This window comes from Mesitornis unicolor, unplaced genomic scaffold (genome assembly GCF_000695765.1).
Source record: "Mesitornis unicolor isolate BGI_N332 unplaced genomic scaffold, ASM69576v1 scaffold42677, whole genome shotgun sequence".
Classification (NCBI taxonomy): Eukaryota; Metazoa; Chordata; class Aves; order Mesitornithiformes; family Mesitornithidae; genus Mesitornis; species Mesitornis unicolor.
The window spans coordinates 42,993-62,448 of NW_010197881.1; the positions used below are offsets into that span (position 1 = coordinate 42,993).

At 39.5% G+C, this 19,456-nt stretch overlaps 1 protein-coding gene across 1 annotated transcript in view; it reads left to right on the plus strand.

The window, feature by feature from the left end:
- Window positions 1–19,456, plus strand: part of LOC104544162 (guanine nucleotide-binding protein G(s) subunit alpha) — a gene marked incomplete at its 3' end in the record, with an annotated part of 92,560 nt that overhangs the window by 39,838 nt on the left and 33,266 nt on the right. Inside the window, exon 4 of the mRNA XM_010188945.1 lies at window positions 16,066–16,163. Coding sequence (XP_010187247.1) covers window positions 16,066–16,163 — 98 coding nt within the window. The remainder of the gene's footprint in view (window positions 1–16,065; window positions 16,164–19,456) is intronic.

The following is a 19,456-nucleotide window of genomic DNA, read 5'->3' on the forward strand; positions in this document are numbered from 1 at the left end:
TAAGATGTAGAATGTCCCTCGAGCCAACTCTCAGTGCATATTATGAGAAATATGCACTCTTGGGTACTTCTATAGAAATAATTTTGACTTTGTTATAGATTAATTAAGAGTACTTTGAAGAAAAAGTCATTCGCTGTGAGTGGACAGGGTAGCTTTATGTTAGTTATGCTTTACATCTAAGGAAATCTTGATTATCGACTTTCTCCTCCTGTGCTCTGGTGGGAGAATTTCCCGAACTGGCAGCTAAACCTTTTCCTATATAGTATATTAATGCAGAAGAAGCGAGGGGAGTTTTTAGCAATGTTAGCAGTATGTAATGCTGTCTGGTTTGAGGTGTAGAACCTGCTTTCTGTTCCATTTTCTTCATGGAGAATCGTATTTCAGCTGTTTATAAAGACACACTTTCCTTAGTGTAGCGTTTGACAAGATAGGGAGGAAGGACACTCATGTACCAAGGAGGCGGTCTTTGAGGGCTCGGAGTACTTAGTGCCCTATGCTTCTAAAACACAAGGCCGTTTTGCTTCCCTTTAAATGCCCATTCATCCTTTCCTAAACATTAGTTTAGCAAGCTCTCCAGAAGGCAGTGCACATACATAGCGAGTTTAGCACTAGGATTGTGTCATTTCTTCTCCAGCTACAGGAGATCTTTAGAACATGCGAGGCCTCATCCTTCTTCTGTACAGTAAGGAGCAGTTTAAATGAGGTTTAAAGTACACACCAAAATCTGTGGTTCTAATTACCTGTTGCACAGGTGGAGCTAGAATTCAAGTTTCCTAACAGCAAGGTTCAGTGTAATGTGAAAGGCAGAAGAAAGTAAAGGAAGATTGTAGGAGCTTTACGGTGTGATAATAGCATAGGGGTCTGGCTCCACATATCTAGGATTCCAAGAGCAACTTTTGTATTCTGATATTCTAATTCTTTTCTTAGTCTGTGCCTCCATCTGTTTGCTTTGCAGTTTTTGACTTACACAAAATGTGTGTCATTTGTGTAGAGCATATTGTATTGATTAAAAAAAAAGAAAAAAACAACAACTTGAGTTAAAAATAATGTTAGTACAGTGCAATGCTAGGTTAAACATTCCCTTTAAAACTGCAAATTTAGAATGTTGGAGATTTATTCATTCACATTTCATATTAAGCAATTCGATTTCTTGACTACAGATAGTGGCATGTGGGGAAAGGGAAAGGAGAGTACTTTTTGAAAGGAATTCTGCCCACGTAGTTGTGCTGGTGAGACAGTGCTGTAAACACCACTGGCAGGAACCTAGAAGAGTTTGACTTTTACAGCCTTGTCTTCAGTATGCTTTCAACAGACGGTTTCTATAATGCAAATTACAAAAAGAAACCCAAAGCTCTGTGGCTGCAGTGAATTGATACAGGCTAGGAACATAAGCATATTGAAAACCTGTGGGGAAAGCTAATTAGTAATACCCTAGGTAAAACAACTGAGTACTAAGTTCATGGTTTTATATGAAGTATTTTCTGCCTTAGCTCATTGTGGACTTCTGAAATAGCTTGAGGACATAATATCTCCATGGGTAGTGGGGTGCTGTTCTGATTTAGTTTTGCAAAAGACTTGGCTGCTTTTGGGGGTAAACTCTATCACTATTATTAGGCTTTTGTTGCACGGCCTTTTCATAGTGCAGAGCAGACTAGAAATAACAAGTCTAATCAGGTCCATGCAGTCTATTGTTAATATGAGTAGCACCAATAAATACCATGTGTAGTGTTCTGTTTGCATCGCTGGGAACCATAGTCACGCTAAAATGATGGGACATTAAAGGACTAAGTCTTGCAAAAAAGAGTCCAGCCCTGCTAGCTTAAATGAGCACTGAGAGTAACAGAGAGATCAGGCTTTCCATAGCTTGAAAGTGCTTGAAAGCAGAAGTCTTATTTTTTCTGAAACACTACAGTACCAATTTTTTATGAAAGGTTATCATTTAAGAAGGACTGTTATCATTGCCTTTATTCAAGTGGGGGTTTTTATCGTGCGATTAAAGTGTCACTGGCCAGCATGATGGCTTCAAGCAGAAGAAAAGGAAGTTGAAGAAAGAAGACCTCTGAGTTAATCCAACTGAGCTCAGTTGAGGTAGCTGAAGCATTTATTTTCAATGATCTAGTTGATGGTGAACACACTTTAGTTAAAGCCTTAGAAATGAGGTAGTCTTTCTGTGTCAGTGTATTGGAACAGTGCGGGAAGTACACCTGGAATTACTGCTGCTCGTGTTTTAAGATTGTGTCGTGATAGATAATATTTTTTTAAAAGAAGAAATTTGTAAGTGATTTAGAAATTATAAAATGAACTGTGCTCATCATTGAGTCTCTCAAATGAAACAAGAAGAAAAGTTGGTTTGGTTTAGCAGTAAGTTTGAGAGCTTGCCAGAGTTTATGCTAGAGCAGCTTTTGGTTATCTCACACTAGCTAAACTTTTCAGGAGTAAATGTAACTCTTTAATTTTACAAGTCATCAGATTAATGCGTGCTTTATAGCACAAATCAAAATTTCAGGCTGTTTTCTCAACTATACCACCAATTAAAATTGAAAATAAAAACCAGTGATGCTCGTAGTTGAGGCTTCCAAATGGCATTTCTGTCAGTATTGTCCTTTGATGCATTTAGCTCAACATAATTATATGTGTAAGTTTTCAGTGTTAAAAATCAACCTCATAAGTATTTCCAATAATTCTGAGTAGCTGTATATCTGTTTCAAGTACAGGGTGATGTTGGGTCAGCTGGGTCATAGAGGTGATATTTGCATTTCTGTTCTGCATACCAGACAGTGGTTAGGATATTTTCTCCATCCCCAGTACAAACGAGAATAGTGGTCTTTTTCTCATCCCTTTCTTTTTGCTCTTACTTTTAGAAGAGGAAAGGAAATGTTCTCATTCTATGAATGTTTCTCCCATGATCAACCAATTTGAACCAAGCTGCCAAATAAAACCTGTTTATTTTGGGTCACAGTCCCTTTATAATTCTTCATTTTAAATTAAATATTTAAAATAGCAGAGCAGTATTAACAACTGCCCATTTTTAATTTACCTGGACCCAGCTGAGGAAGACGTCTCTTGAAATACTGTAAAAACTTCAGAAAGATTGTGTTCAAAAAGTGGTAGGAGCCGAATATTAGTTATGGAAATGCAAAATAAATGGGGAATCACTCCAGCCTGTGGCTCTCTAGATCTGGGAAAATACATGCTTAGAAGAGATGGGATTGTTTCTAGGGTGTTGGTGAAATTGTCTGCAGGTTTTTTCAGCCCAGTTTATTTTCTATTACACTGCTCCATTGTAGTTATTTTGAATCTCCCACAACCAGTGCCGCTGAATAGTTTTATTCTGGTTTCTGAGTGGTGTCTTTGAGGCCGAGCTTTACCACATGCTGGCTTCAGCCTCAAAGCCAGCTCTGCATCCCCCTGCCCACAGCCATCCCTGCCCTCCTCCGCACCGGGATGCCACCCTCGCTTGCACCAAAAAAACCTCTGTTGGGTCCCCAGCGTAAATCAGACCATTGAACTGGTCCGGGTTAAAAATAACCCCGGTAACCCTTACTCCTTCTCCCTTCTATTTTAGGGAGATTATTTTTGACAGGGATCAGTTTTGAGGGCTGGTTTACGACATGGCCTGTAGGCAGCGTGGTGCAAATGCTGTGGTACAGATTGTGTGGTGTGTTAATGTGCAGCAGGGTCGGGGAAGGGTAGGAGTCCTTCATGGGATTTTGACACCAAAATCTTCAAGAAAATAACAAGAGAATATGGTCTCAGTAAGAAAATAACTGAGCTGGGATCTCTTTGCTGCCAAAAGTGATCCTTAATTTTGTAGGCAACAGAAAAAAATTATCTGACCGTGCCAGTAATCACCCTGATGTGTATAGTGATGGATTTATTATTATTCCTGTCTAAACACATCATGGAAGAAGAGAAGAGCTGTTCTGACAGCAGCACTAGGTTCATCATGTAACGACAAACATTTGCTCTAATGGGGGGCATTTACCATGAAGCTGTTGTAAATGTCACAGATTTTGGAGTGGGGAAGTAGGCAAAACATTTTCTCTGGTGGGTACAGCTGTGGGAAGCTGGGAGAGGGAGCCTGGCTCCCTGGGTGTCTGGATAAAGCTGTGTGGAAGTTGGGCAGCTGTCACACAGCGAGAAAATTCGAGGCTCTTGCTCAGACTCGCCTTAGTATTGTGAGCAAGCCACCTCACTGTCCTTGCTGTCCCTTTTTAATTGTTTTGATGCTCTGTATATCTTGTAATCTCTAAAATAGTGATAATATATGTTTCTTGGAGATTTATATAAGTGTTTTGAGTAGAAAATGTGGATGTATTTTTGACTCAAGAATGCTAATGTTAACAAAAAGGACTGAGGGGTATTACAGACAGTGTCAGCAGTGAGATGTGACACTAGATCCTCTGAAGTAATCTTTACTTACTCTTTTTTAAATCTCCGTTATCTTACCTACACAGAGCAGCTCCTTCTAAATAGGCTTCTAGATAATCCAATTGAGTTTACCTGATCAGAGTTTAACAGGACTTAAATAAAGCTGTGATTCTTATCGTTTAATAGCAGAAATAAATTTGTGAATACAGATTAATTAAAGAGTTCTCTTGAAGCTGCCTTTTTGGTATAGGGAGTCTGAGGTAGTCAGCCCCTTCATTTCTGTTCCTCATAATTCAACCATGCATAACGAATAATTATTTACAAACTAACATCTTGAGATCTCTGATTTTTGTCCACGTGGGTAGGTGCTCGTTCTTATAAATGAATAGCAGTGCTATTCATCTGACATTGCTAACTGATTCCACGGAAGGGATTTCTTACATTTCAGCTTCAGTTTGCAATACTCTGCATTTTTGTTAGGCTGTCAACTAACCTATTGCATCAGACTAAGAAATACTAAGTTGACACAAAGCTTTTTTCATGAATAGTTCGAATGAAAATATATTGAGTATGAGCGTAAAGTAGTATCTGGCTTATTTGGTGACAAGTCATTGTTTTAATAAGTAAAAGCAAATACTATTACAAAGCTCAGGTGCTGTGGGACGTGCACTGTGGCTGTGAGCAGCAGGGAGTGATCTCGCTGCAAACCGCACGTTTTACCGCTCCTGTTTCTGTCGGCCCACACCACCATAAAATCTTTGGGATTTCTGCAGGAGCATAGGAGCATGTGTAATCTGTGCAAAGCTTTTTTATTTACAGAGGAGAGTTTGATTTTGTTTAAAAAGTAATTCTTTAGTAAAATGTATAATTAGAAAAAGTGTGTGCTTATATAGTGAACAAACTATAGTATGAGAAGTTCATTCTTTTTACACCCAAGTGTAAAGCTATTTAAATTAAGTACAAAATATTTGAGGTGTATATGTTTGGACTGCCAAAGTTCTCCAGAAATCAGAGTGCTGACTAGGAATCTGGGCTCTCTTGAAATGAGGAAAGCATTTGTAGCATCCTGTAGAGAAATTAATTGCTGTAGTATTTTGCTATACCAGTCGGTAAGTTGACATTAGACATTCAAAACAGGGTAGTTTCATACTGAAACTGGAAAAAAAATAATCCTTGAAAAGTACAGACTCATTGCTTCCACAAAGCAGAATGCGGTGGTGATTGGAAACAATTACTGAATTCACCAGCTGCATTTTAAAAACGTGTTTTGATAAGCCTTTAATTTTGCTGTACTTCATGCATCCAGCTAGAATTACGTGTTAAATAAAGTTAATAAGCTGTTTTTGTTTATTTAAACTTTGGTCTCCATCTAAAAGAAAGATCATGGGCAGAAAGAAGATGTAGCAAATGCAAAAGTGGCACTGCCTGGCTGGTGATGAATTAAAGTTAAAATCCCTTTAAAACATACTAAGTTATAGAACTGCTTGCATCCATTTATACAATAGTCATCTGTTCAGCAAAAGTAACACACAGAGGCTGAGTGTATCAGGAAGTGGACATATTTAATGGATGTCAACTGATGAGCATGAAGCTTTGAGAAATACCAATTTAAATATTATGCATGGTTGGTTTGATTTTGATAATTGAAGTCAAGGGTTCATATTTTTACTTTGATATAAAATTTGGTTTGTCTTGCTAGTAATGAAGGTTGCATATTGTCGATTTGTCTGTTTGTCCCTCTTTTCCTCAAGTGTGGGTGAAGTCTCCTAGTTTTTCACCTTGCTGTAGAGTTCCTTTGCTTCTCGAGTTTTAATTTGCAGGGAAAAGCCTGAGAATCCATTTTTCTGAAGCTATCAACTAACAGCATCTCTGTAGGAGGAATTTCATAAATTGTTTAGTCTGTATTCAGTAGAATTACATATTTAGGGCAGTCTTTGAGAAGAACAGTAATATTACAGTACCTTGACTGTAAATGTAGTCTAAATAATGAGTACATATGTATTTAAAAAAGGAGGAGGGGGAAGCCGGTCTCTCTTCTGATTCCAGTGGAATGGAAGAGCCAGGCAGCTTTACTAATTAGCTTTGCTTTTCTATATAGTGATTAGTCCCCTGATTTGGTTGCTGCAGTCCTGCCTTGCTACACCTGGTTCGGTTCTAAATGTGGCAGCACCTGCAGGAACAGCTCTTGTCCCAGCCTGGTCATTGGATTTTATTGCCTGCAGTTTTTAACTGCAGTGAAAATGGGGATGCTATTACTTATGCTTCAGTTTGTTACGTGTAATAAAATAAGACCTATTCTGTGCGTGAAGTGAAAATATTTCTGGCTAGAAAATGAAAGGAATGTGCCCGTTGAATTCTGCAGTGCTTTCACGGAGGTGTTCGTGTAGTTCTGCTGAAATCCCACAACGTATTTCCTTCAACTGGAGAATCTACAATCCAGGACCTTAGAGAGAGACATTATCTGCACATCTTTTCTGCAGTGCAGTTGTTTTTGTAGTAAAAAACAACCAAGCCACCATGTATTTTACTTTATTATTAATTTATTTGCTTAGCATTTGAAGCAGATGCTAATGCTGTATTCTGCACTTGTATTTTGATGCAGTAAATTCCTACCATACCCTATTTGGAGGTTCTTAAGTTCATGTTTAGAAATTCATTTGAAGAAATTGTGACTTAATTTCTCTTGATCCATCTTCTTTGTTTTCCTCAGAGCAGTCTTAAAGAACAAGAACAGATTAATTCAATTTATGTTGTAATAGAGGAGCTGTCAACTGAATTAAACAGGAAATAGGCATAAATTTAATATAGAAATTCTTAAGCATTTTCTGGTTTTAATCACACTAAGAGACTATCACAAAACATTGCTGTACGCGTAGATGAAATGAAATTTTACCTGGTATTGCGGTGGCTTCAGAAGAGTTTCTGTGAGGTGCTGTATGAAGACTAAGCACCATGGAAATGTGCTAATTGCCCTGTGAACGTTGCTTTTTGGGCGTACAGCAAAAAAGCGCCTTTAGGCATAAAAATCCTCTAATGTATAAAGACTTGGAAATGTGATGCTAAACATGCTTCTAAAAAAATCACGACTTTGGTATTTTAATGTAATTTACATCATGTCAGAGGAGTTAAGGGTGAACTTGGATGAGCACAGGAGTAGCTAAAAAGGAAAAAGTGAAAAATATTGTGATCTATTTTACATTTTGATTGTGTGGGATACTCTGCTCTTTTTACACGTGTCCCTCTTCTACATTAAAGTTGATTTCCATTATTCCAGTGCCAAATACGGAATATTGTAGTATGGTTCAGTTGTGCAAAGTTACCATTTTACATGCAGCCATCTGTGACTTCCCACCAGGGAGACATTTACGTGGAACAGAGGAGGGAGGCCGTTAGTTTATGAAGTTAAACGGAACTTAAAAACCATGTCAGGTCCCAAATCATGAGAGACATCAGTGAGAGACATTCTGGAGCGTGTTCAGAGAAGAGCCACAAGGATGGTGAGGGGTCTGGAGAACAAGCCTGATGAGGAGCGGCTGAGGGAACTGGGGTTGTTTAGCCTGGAGAAGAGAAGGCTGAGGGGAGACCTCATCACCACCTACAACTACCTCAAGGGAGCTTGTAGAGAGGTGGGTGCTGGTCTCTTCTCCCAGGTGATGGAGGATAGAACAAGGGGAAACGGCACCAAGCTGTGCCAAGGGAGGTTCAGGTTAGAGATAAGGAGGAAGTTCTTTACTGAGAGGGTTGTCAGAAGCTGGAACAGGCTGCCCAGGGAGGTGGTGGAGTCACCATCCCTGGATGTATTTAAAGAGCGGGTCGATGAGGTACTTAAAGATATGGTTTAGTGGGTAGACAGGAGCGGTTGGACGTGATGATCTCAGAGGTCTTTTCCAACCGAGCGATTCTGTGACTCTGTGTGAGCACAGGCCCTTTCCCGTGTCGAGTTCAAGTGGAAGTTGGTGAGAGTGGGTGTGGGAGTGCGGGGGTGTGGATGAGCAGGAACTGTGTGTTTGCTGCGTGCCTGACTCCCAGCTTAGGTCCTGGCATGGACCCGTAGTGCCCGTCGCTGACTGGAGCTGGTGAGGGCATCATGTGCTCAAAATGCAAGCATTTCTTGTGGTAGAGTCCTGCTGTTCAGAGAACCAGCAGACTGCCAGGGTTTTCAACTTGCCTTTGGACAGTACGTGCCATTTCCTCAGTGTTCAGGTAAAACTTCAGATTTCTTAAGCTCCCAGGAAACTGGGTGGCTTTTGACTCTTAGGAAAAAAATCCCAGCAAATAAACAAAACTTTTAACTATTCTGTTGTAGGTGTACATGAACTTTTTCATGTAGTCTTCCATTTTTTCATGTAGTCTGTGTTATGAGTGTATGACTTTATTAATACAGATTCTGCTGCTTTAGAAAGATTGGAAGAGGGTTAGTGATCTGTCCTTGGGATTTGGCTGAATTTAGAATGAGTAGGAGCTATTTTATCTTTTACTCTTTTCTGTTGGTAGGAGTTTCTGGCAAAAATAGGCTTGTTGTTTCCAACCTGAAAGGGGGCAGGAAGCTGCAGTGTGGTCTTGGGTTCAACCCATTCTTTAAAACGGCTTTTGTCTTAGCACTGGGTAGTGTGGTCATTTGATTTGACTATTTGTTTGACGTTTATTGTGTATTCATTACACAAAAAGCAACTAAGTGATGTAGGATGAAAGACATTTTCCAACACTTAATTTAAGACTTAAAGGAAACTTCTCACAGCTTTATTAACCCTTCCTTCTTAGCCAGAGGTCTACAAAAATAGCTGGTGGTTGAAATGCCCTCTCTCTACTGAAATTACCGCTCTCTACTCTCCAAGAGAGAGCTGGGGTGGCATAGAAGACTTCTTTGTCAGCCTTTTATGCTATCAGTAAGTTTAATCCATCAATGGATTCTTTCTGTGTATGAGTATACTCTGAAAAGCAAAGAAACATTGATTACTTGTTTTAACATTGCAGAGGAATCTTGACGAACTGGGGAGCAGCACCCACATCCGCCGACTTCCGTCTCAGTGCTCTCACCAAAATGAGCTCTTCCTCCGTAATGAGTGTGATGTGCTTTAAATGGGAGTTGTGTGACAGGATTAAATCTGCACCTTGTTCTGGTATCAACAGAATAAGCTCCTGTGGCAATTAAACTTCTTGTGAAAGTAGAAATAAAAGAGAAATAGCCTGATATTATGCTAGTGAGGCCTTTTAACCAAAGGCACTTCACAGTTCTGTGATTCTGTGATTACAGATACGGGATTGTGTGTTGGCACAGTTCTCGCATGCTGTGGTGTTTTAAAACTTGTAACAAAGGGGGAAAATGAAAGTTCAACCTTCACAGGAATTTCTGAAATAAAATTCCCTTTCCATTGTCCCTTCCTTGCAGCCACATCCAGTTTAATTTGAGCTACTGGAAATGTGAAGATACTGTAAGCAAAACCCCAAAATATTTCGGCATCGTGCTTCCTTTCTAAGCACGAAAAACGTGATAATGAGACTGAATCTTTGCCGACAATATTTCTGCCTCAGTTATGGGAAGTGCTGAGTACTCCGGCCTCTCCCAAAGAGTGTTGTGTTCAGCTCTGGACACGTGCCAGCAGCTGGAGAATATCTTCAACTATTTGTAGGTATGCGTTTCCTTTGTGATATCATCGGCATATTTTCCCTAAAATAGCAAGCAATAATTAACACTTGTTCACACCATTAGGAATGCAGATGTTTCCCTGCTCAAGTAAGTGGCTTATTAAACTGTCTGATTTGACAAATTTAACACATTCCGGTATCCCTGCGCAAACACGGGGAGCACGACAAGATGCCATTGCTTTCCTTCTGTGAGTGGCCTTATAGTCAATAGTAAGCACTTGATTGCAGATACGAGCAGTGAAAAAGAAATCGATTTGTTGTGTATTTACCTATCCTGGGAGGAGAAAATCAACGTGTGTGTGTGGTTTGTCCTGGGGTGCACGGTGCTGCCCTGCTGTTCTGTGCCCATGTCCTGTTCTGCTGCGGTTTCTTAGGGCAATGCAGCAGAACGGCCTGGGTGTCTCCAAAGTGAAGTTCTTGTGCCCCCACCTCACAGAGTAGGTTCGGAAGGGGGTTTGAAACCAATGCTCAGTGCTTTTTTTAAAAGCTGAACACATCAGGAAGCCAGTGCCCTCCAAGGTAGAATTTTACAGTTAGAAGCTGGTTTGGTTTGACCTTTAATCGTTAGGTCTGTGAGTGGATGACCTATTTAAAACTCTTATTATGAAATGTGCAACTCCATGGGACAGTGAACTTTGCCCAGGAATTGAATCCCAGTTTTAACCACACCATTGTGCAATGGCTGTACACACCTTGTAGCAGGTAAGACTTTTTTGAATGGCATTGACTTTTGCTGGGATTAGTAAATAAGCTGTTCTAATGACAGATCCACCCTATATTCTGTCTTACAAAGAAAAGGTAACGTTGCATGGCTGTGCTAAGGTTCCTCTGAACGTGGTTTCCTAGTGGAAAGAACTGTGCCAATGTTTTTCCCTGCCAACATCCTAATGCCTATAAAACATTGCTTCATAAACATTTTTTAAAAAAAGCCTCTTGAGTATTTATATATCTGCAGGGAACAAAACCTTGTAGACAGTATGTCCAGTTTTCCTCTTTAATTTTCTACTAATATTTTATCCTTTTAGATTGCCTCTCAAAAGCTGATGTTGATTCGTCTATTTTTTCCCAGGCCTGGAGTTTGTCTCTTGAGGATTATTTTTTTTAACAACCAAAATGCTCAACCTCCAAGTTCTTTAACACTTTCTCTGGTTTGACTTTTAATAAAACCACTGTTTTGCCTTCTGCCATTTATTAACTTTGCAGAAATTTTCTAATACGAGTAGGTTTTTAACTTGATTAACCCCTTTTCTAATCCAGAATTGTGTCAGTAAGACCTTTCTGGAACCAAGTGCTGTTTTCCAAGCATCCCTTTTACGTGGTGATTTCCACTGATGGGTTTTTCTCTAGAGCTCTGCATAGATTCCTCTAAGTGAGTACAGGCAATTTACAGATGTTGGCTATTGACTTGTTGTATTGGGAAGCTTTCAGCAGATGGATAAAGCGTCTGATAAATAAAACACTAATACTGAAATACATTTCTTTTCACAAAAAAATGGTATTTTAACTATTGCGATGTTATGGTCTGATGAGACGAGGCCTCCTTGCTTTCAGGATGTCATGGTCCTTGATGCTTCAGTTATCTGAGTCAGACCAGAGGAGGCTTACCCAGACAGTGGGTTTTCTTTGATTTTTTTTTTTTTTTTTTTAAATAGTTTCACAGAAGCATCGCCCGACAGAGATTGTGCCCGGAATTCAAACTATGCCCCAGCCCAGCCTGAACACATTCAAAGTCAAGCCCTGTTTTTTCTGCTCAGATTTGTCTCACGTTGGCATCGCTTCCCCTCAGAGCTCTGCACAAGGATTTCTCCCTCTTTAGGGTTATGTTAGAGCTTTGGAAAGTGTAAAGTCTGGTCTGGTGGTAAATAAATGCTACGATCTTGACATAACTCTTGGGAAGAATTCACTTCTCACCTTCCTCGGTGATGCTGTGCTGTCATCGCTTCTATTGACTTTTATTGCTTTGCACAGCTTCAGCTATAGTTTAAACAGGATCTTGGGTGTGTATTGTGTAACTGCAGCATTTTTTTTTTAATGGAAAAATGACATAACTTGAATATTTTTTTTTTCAGTCTTAAGTATGCATAGGGCAAGAATGGAGAATGTGACCATACTTGGCAAATGCTATGGATCGTTTGGAACCTTACGTATAAACCCTGTTTATTGGGGAATGCCATCTCAAACCAAACTGTTATTTTGTATTATGTGTTTATTTTAGCTGTTTTGTTAGGAGTTCCATGTTACAGTGCAAGAGAAACCTGTGTTGATGCTGCTGTAGAGTCTGTTATATTAGATTGTGCCAGCAAATGAATCAGTGTTATGGAAACAAGAATCAGACATGTAAGGACTAGTTTTCTAGCCATTTCTTTTCAGGAAATTTGCCTGCTACTTTTGGTTAATTTGTTTCCTAACTCACTATTTTTAGAAATCTCATACAAATTAGACCTATTTAACTCAAAAAAACCCACCCAAACCAAAAACCTGTTGCTAACTTGATTTTTCCAGTGGCCTCGGAAGCCCCTGTTTTACCTAAATCCATAACAAATCTTGTGGTTTTACTTGCCTACCCTGAGAGCAGCCTCAGGCCACATTCCATGACTCAGACGGGATGCTGAGGATTTCTTATGTTATTCTTTTTCTTAAATATTATTTCAGAATTGTGGTTAGTGTAGATGTACTGGGGAGGAGGGAGAATCTGTTTTTTTGCAACTAGCTACTATGTCTTAATTCCAAAATCAGTCCCTAGTGTAAGTAGGCTCCTAATAAAGCAGGAGTGGAGCTCTGTGAGCCTGATTCCAACTTTCTGGTGAGCACCTTCCTAGTTTACAGTGGTGTAAGCTGGGTCAGCATTAGTCCCAAAATGTGTGAAGATGTAACTGATGTGGCCTAAAGACAAAAGGTTGTTCATTAATTAAATGCCTTCATGTTTGGCTATCACAAGTCACGTCGTTCAGTTTTAAAAACAAAACAAAAACAAAGAACAAAAAAAAGACTGAAAGAAACACAAAAAGCCCACCCCCAAAAACCCCGCTGTGTCTTAATTACTCATCAGTTGTTGTAGATCCTGATTTTGAAATGCCAATAAAAGGTTCAAAGAATGTGGCCTTAAATTCTTTTTCCATCCCACATGGACAGTTAAGCCATATTGAAAAGACTGCGTAAGTATTGCTGGTTACAGTGCAGATTAGCAGGACAGACATGAAGGCAGCACTGAGTGTTTTATTGCTTATTTGGCCTAAGAAGGCACAAACATTGATTGTTATCCGGTTATTGTAATCCGCGTATTTTCTTAGAAGTTAAGAACTGCCCCTAAAACAGGAGGAGGACTCTTCTGAACAATATGTAACTGTTCTGTTAAACTAAATCCTAGGCTTTTTATTATCAATGTGTTTATGCTAGGGCCAGGAACTCGATTTACTTTTCACCCCATTTTCAGAGGCTGATTGCAGAAACAACTCCAAATGTTTCTCCACAAGGTATGGTGGAGTTCATAGGTTGTTTGAAATAATTCCCTTGTATCACTTCTCTACCAGCTACGTAGTTACCATGAGGAAGGACTTCAGTGTCTCTTTTGTGGCTGTTTTACTGTGCTGTGACTTTTTTCATTAAGGCACTGTCTCTTCACTTTAAATGTGCTTTTGTAGGTGATGAAAAATCCTTGTTTTGTTGCATTTTGTGTGAACTTCTCTTTGCCTGGTTATTTGTTTACTTACTGTAATGTAGGATGAAGCGAGTATTTTGCGATACGTTTGGAGATAATTGGCTTGGCAGATGCTGGCTCCAGTTTGAAGTAGATGTCTATTTTAGAACCGTATCTCTGCCAAATTAACTCTCTGGAGTCTGGTGTAAGTTACCTTGTTTAGACGGGACACTCAAATGGTGTGTGTCCGTTTGAATCAGCTGCTGTTTCAGCAAAACAAAATATCTTGTACAAATGACAATTCAGCTTTTCGGTTTCCCAGCTTTGTTGTAATAAGTTGCCTCAGTCACAAGTTGTTCTGTGTTAGACTGCTGTTACTTTTAAAAATAAATGTATCAACCCATCCCAAAATCGGTTTGGTTTAAATACAGTGAGAGTCCAGATAATTTCCGCTCTCTCCTTTACTTCCTCTTCCTACTCTTTTTTGCTCTGGAAAGAGGTTTTTCCTCACTGTGCTGAGTTAGAGTTGAAGATTGAAGGTAATTGACAGTCCTCCAACTGCCAGAAAATTGGAAACCTTCAAAATGAAAGCATCCGATGAACATAATTCCAGCAGTGGGACAAAGAAAACTGAGGACTGGAATGAAGATTTTTATTTAACTTTTACTTCCTTTACATTTTACAGCAAACGGTTGTACAATCTACAAATACTAAAAATCAAGTAAAATCTTCTTATCTACTTAGGAAAGAAATTTAACTGGTCTTTTTGTTCATGAACAGCTCATAAAAGCAGAGAACAAACTGTAAAGATACATCTAACGCTATTTATAAACTTTATAACATCTTTAAAAGAACTTGGAACAACATTTTACCATGGAGTTTTTCAAATGTGTAGTGTGCATTTACTATCATTTGTGTGCATGTGCAGTCAGTGAATATTCAACAGCAATAAAAACGAGTTCAGATTTACATTTGCTAGGCCGTTTCCATCATTGGTGTTCATAATTGTGTGATCGTACAGTCATATATGCATCTTACACCTGCCAGAAAGATGATGGCTTAAAAATCTGCATCACTGAATTTACTTTAAGATGGCTTTATGCATCTTTAAGATGCCATTTAAAGCATCTACTGTTCTGGTGCAGTTCAGGTGTTAGTTAACGTTCTGGTAGGAAAGTGACTTTTTAAAAAAGGTATTTTCAAGTGAAACCTTGGAAGCTGCATTTGGATGTGACCCCTTTCTTTGTTCTACACCGATAGTAAAAGAATGCGAGAGACTGATATCCCAGGAGAGGGAACGTGTCCAGAGCTAAGTTAATGGAGGAACCTTGAAGCAGTGAAACGGCTACTTAAAATAACAGATTATTTTTCTTTCAAATATTTCTACTGTAAAGAAAAGGGTTGGAAAATAAATAAAATACATACAGCAACTATTTTAAAGCTCGTGCACTGTCCTGGATACAAAAAAGCTGATTTGGAATAAGTTACCTGAGCCACTTAAAATTGGAATAGAAGTATTTAGTCCAAAACACTTTGAAAGCTCTGAGAGAAACCCAAGGAAAGGCCATGGTCGTTGATAGAAATAATGACCACAGTGGTCACCAGGCTGCTGCTGTTGTTCCTAAGGCTGTTCAAAGTCCTCGCACTGATAGCCAGAAATACAACTGCATATTGCACACACCCCTCGTGGAGCCAAAGGGCACCTTTTATATGCGAGAAAGTATGGGCTTCTGGTTGGGTTTAATGCTTGTGTTACAGCTTCAACAAAACTGAAGCATTGCATTTCTGGTTGTCTGCTTTCATATCTCAGCTTATAATTCTTAAGGTTGGCAAAATCAAAACACAGTCTAGCTTTGTATCACTGTGTTTCTTTTGTAATTCCATATCCTTTTACACTGTAAAACATTAAATTCTGCAAGTAATTAAAGTGATACAGAATTAAATAAGATACAGATGTCTGTATAGTCCCCGATGATCCTAGCTAATGTGGAAAGTCAAGTCAAACTTAATCAGCATTTGCTACCTTTATGTGGGGATTACTGAGTAGTGTTGCACTGAAGAAAAAAACCTCTTGACAGCCAAATAAGTATAACATGCAGTGGAATTGTGAGTTTGAGGATAGCATTGGGTATTAAAGATGCTAGCAGAGTTGTCATTAATGAGAAGTTAACCTGTGTTTTAAGATTTCAGTATACAGTTGGACTTAATCAAAATGATTGAGGAGAAGCAGTTCTTTAAGTGTTACGAAACATTAAAGTAAAAAACGGAGGAACTTGTGGTCAAGTTCTAAGTAGTGGGTTTTGTTAAACATGCTGCCATTTACCATTTGTTACAGCGGTAACAAGCTGTTGCCATTTGCCAATGCTCTTGATCTGTAATCCATTTTGCTAATGCTGTTCTTACCGTTTCAGGAGTTTTATGAACATACAAAAACGCTTTGGCAAGACGAAGGGGTGAAAGCCTGCTATGAGAGATCTAATGAATATCAGCTGATTGACTGTGCACAGTAGTAAGTATTGCTTCTGTTCTGCTGTATACTGAATGTGATATACAGAGTGTTATTTTTTTACTGGAATGTTAATGGCAGTGGTTTAGATGGGCCTGATGCTTACTTTTCCTTACCTTGGAAAAGGAGTGCTTGCTACATAGTGAACTCCTGTTGATCAGCAATTCAGAGAGGTAGACAAAGCTGGAGTTCAGTTAAACAGAATTAGCTGTAATGAACACCTAGCAGATGTGATCAAATGGTCTCAATACAGACTGACACATGAACGCAGTGGACAGTTGTATTGTCTCAAAGACCAAATTTTCTGCCGCTTCCACTTTGACCGGTTTCCTTCCAAATGACAACTTCAGACACTGCAGCAAGCGTCAGGAAGTTGGGAAGTCTGTTGGTGTGTGCCCATGGTTGTAGCTTTTGGTTTTAGTGCAGTTTAGTTAGCTGAAAACAGAGACATGGCAGGAGCCTGTGGTCAGTCACCAAGACTTCTGCTTGTGTGCCTTCATGCACATATCAGAGAATGATTCATTCCCTTCTGCTATTTATACAACTGTGCTAATCAGTATTGTCATGAGGGACTGCTGCATGGCTGCAGTTATTTAGCACATACAGCAATACAGTGTGGTTCAGCATTTTTTCATGGCAAGATGTTTGTGATAATTGTGACCATTCGTGCTGTTTTTGTTGTGCACGCTCAATAATTGCAGGACTTCAGTTTGGAATATGAATGGTTAAAACTGTCCTTTGTTAGTTTATACTCTTTGCTTCTTTCGGAGAAGCTGAAAGAAGGTTTAATGGTCCAGGAAACGCAGGTTTCTCATTCACATGGTGATGGACAGCTGCAGTTTGTCTACTACTGCATCTCCTAAAGAGCATTTGATGAAATAAAATTTGCGAGGTGTTTTTTTCGTTTGTTTACATCGTCTGAAAGGTAAATCAACAATTAGCTTTGTTTGAAAAGAGACCAAGGAGGTTTTACTATGACTTGCACAGCTCCAGGTCGTTAGGAGCCTCTTTGAAGTTTTGCCATTGTTTCTGGTGTGAATTTGTTTGATGTGTAGCGATGTCTTTTGCAGTAGGTGACTAATGTTTCATCATCTGGCATGGATCTTTTTGCAAGTTCAGTTGCAACAAAGTAAAAATACTACAAGATTTTAATTTTCTGTCAGCTATCCAGTAACTTTTTTGTCTTTTTAGTGTAAAGCTGATAGAAATGGGGAAAATCTAATTTTGTTTCTGATAGCGTTTGGTTATCTGTTTGTTTCTGGTTAGTGTCTGTTACAGTTAACTTCTATGGCAGGAAGAGGTCAATACTGTTAAGCACCAAGGTGGGTTTGTGTTACCCTCTCTTGGAAGAGGAGCAAATTTTGTTCTGCCCCGAATGCACAGAAGAAAGCTACAATTCTCATCTTCCCTGACTGCTGGACATGGACGTTTTCATGGGTCAGCAGGGGGATGGCCTTCGTGAGGGTTTTACCATCCTGCTCCATCTAGTGGAACACTTAATTCTACATCATGGGCTCTTGAGCCAAAAATAAACCTTGCATGTTGCTGACAACTCACAGATACCTTTGCTGTCTCCTTCCAAAAGTATTTCATAGTTCTAATACTTATTCATTCTGATAGTTAAGTATATGACATTATTTTCTTGCAGCAAGAGCTCTCTAATTGTTAGTTTTGGTAGTTCTCATTTTTTCTGGCATTTTTGATCATGCAGCGGCTTTGCATTTAAATAACAGAATACTCAAAGTAAGAGTGTTTTAATGGCAAAACATTTACTTGGAGGTTAACACCACTTGGAAATTCTGAAATTGTTTTTATCATAGTAAATTTTCGAGGGACCTGGCAGAAATGACTTCATGTAAAATCTGACATGACTGATACCTTGAAATTAACCTGGTGAGCACCCTCTGAAAAATAGGTGGCAAACCCAAAATCTAAAATGTAGCTGAGATTTACCAAGTAAAGACAGTTTTAATTTGAATGTGCAAGCTGCTGTCATGAGGGCTAACAGAAGTTAAAAGAGAAAGTTGAGCAAACTGTGTTGGAGTTGTCAGTTTTTTCAGGGAAGAGTCTTGGGCTCTCAGCGCTTTCCCCTTTTGAAGTCCTTGTTTAAAACGACAAAGGCTACTTAAAATGGAAGGCAGAAAAGTGGCTTTTCTCTTTCAAGATCAGTCCAGCTTCCCAAAATCCCTTCTTGCTGCCGAAAGTTGAATAAATGCTTATATATTAATGGATTCTTTGTTCAGTGGATGACTTTAAAATTCTAAACCATGTTTCTTGTTCACAAAAATGAGCTTTTATAGCTGTTTGTAAAAATTTTTAATTTTTTTAAGAACTGTCATTTTTTTGAAGCGTGAATTGCTTACTGAAAAGTTTAGCATGCTATGGGCTCACTTAGCAATCTGCATTTTATAAGATAGAAGGGTTTTTTTACTCTTGGAAGTGATACAGTTACTTGTAGGAAGCTTTGCAAGGGGATCCTGCCGAATGTTTAAAAATCCCTTTTTGGGGATTTTAGGGATTTTTTTGTCTTTTAGCAGGGAGCAGTAAGTAGTGTATATCTCACAGGGCTCTGTTTGGTTTTCAGAAATGTGAATGCCAAAATTCCTTTCCGTTTCTGCCACACCTGTGTGAAATGCATGCAGAGCTTCTCCAGGGGTCTTGAAGAGCTCGGGGGCTGCTCTGTGCGGCCTGTCCGCAGGGAGCAGGCACGGTGCCAGGCTGTGCTCTGCTCCTGTGGCCCCTGGGCCAGGCAGCACCCAGCACCCTGCCTGCTCTCTTCTGGGTACTGCCACAAGTCTTCTCCTTCCTCCTATTTCCATCTTCTGTTAAGGGTGTGACAGGGGCAGTGAGGAGAAGGCCACGTGGGCTTACCTGGTTCCCTTCTGTTTGACATTGCTGCTTTTACAGTTCTGCTTTTCCCGAATAAAAACTGGTTCCCCGTGTGGGTAGCTTAGCTGCAGTCCACCAGAAGGCCTTGTCAGAGTTGAGGACTGCATGTCAGAGCTGCTGGGTGCTGGAGCATCTTGAAAAATCTGGGGAGATGGAGGCTTAAAATCGTACAGAGTTTGTGCTGAGGGAAGGAAGTAGCTGGTGAGTCAGGAATTCTCCTGGATGGACAAGGGAGAGGGAAAAGCCACTTTTTGCTGCTTGTCCTTTCCCAGGAAAGTGGACACAAATATAATTCTCAACCTAATGTGTTGTATTTACCTAAATCGAATGTAAGCGTTCAGAGTCTGGAAGTGGTATTTTTCACCTGCTTCTGAGCAGTACCTTTAAATACCACATTACTTCCTGCT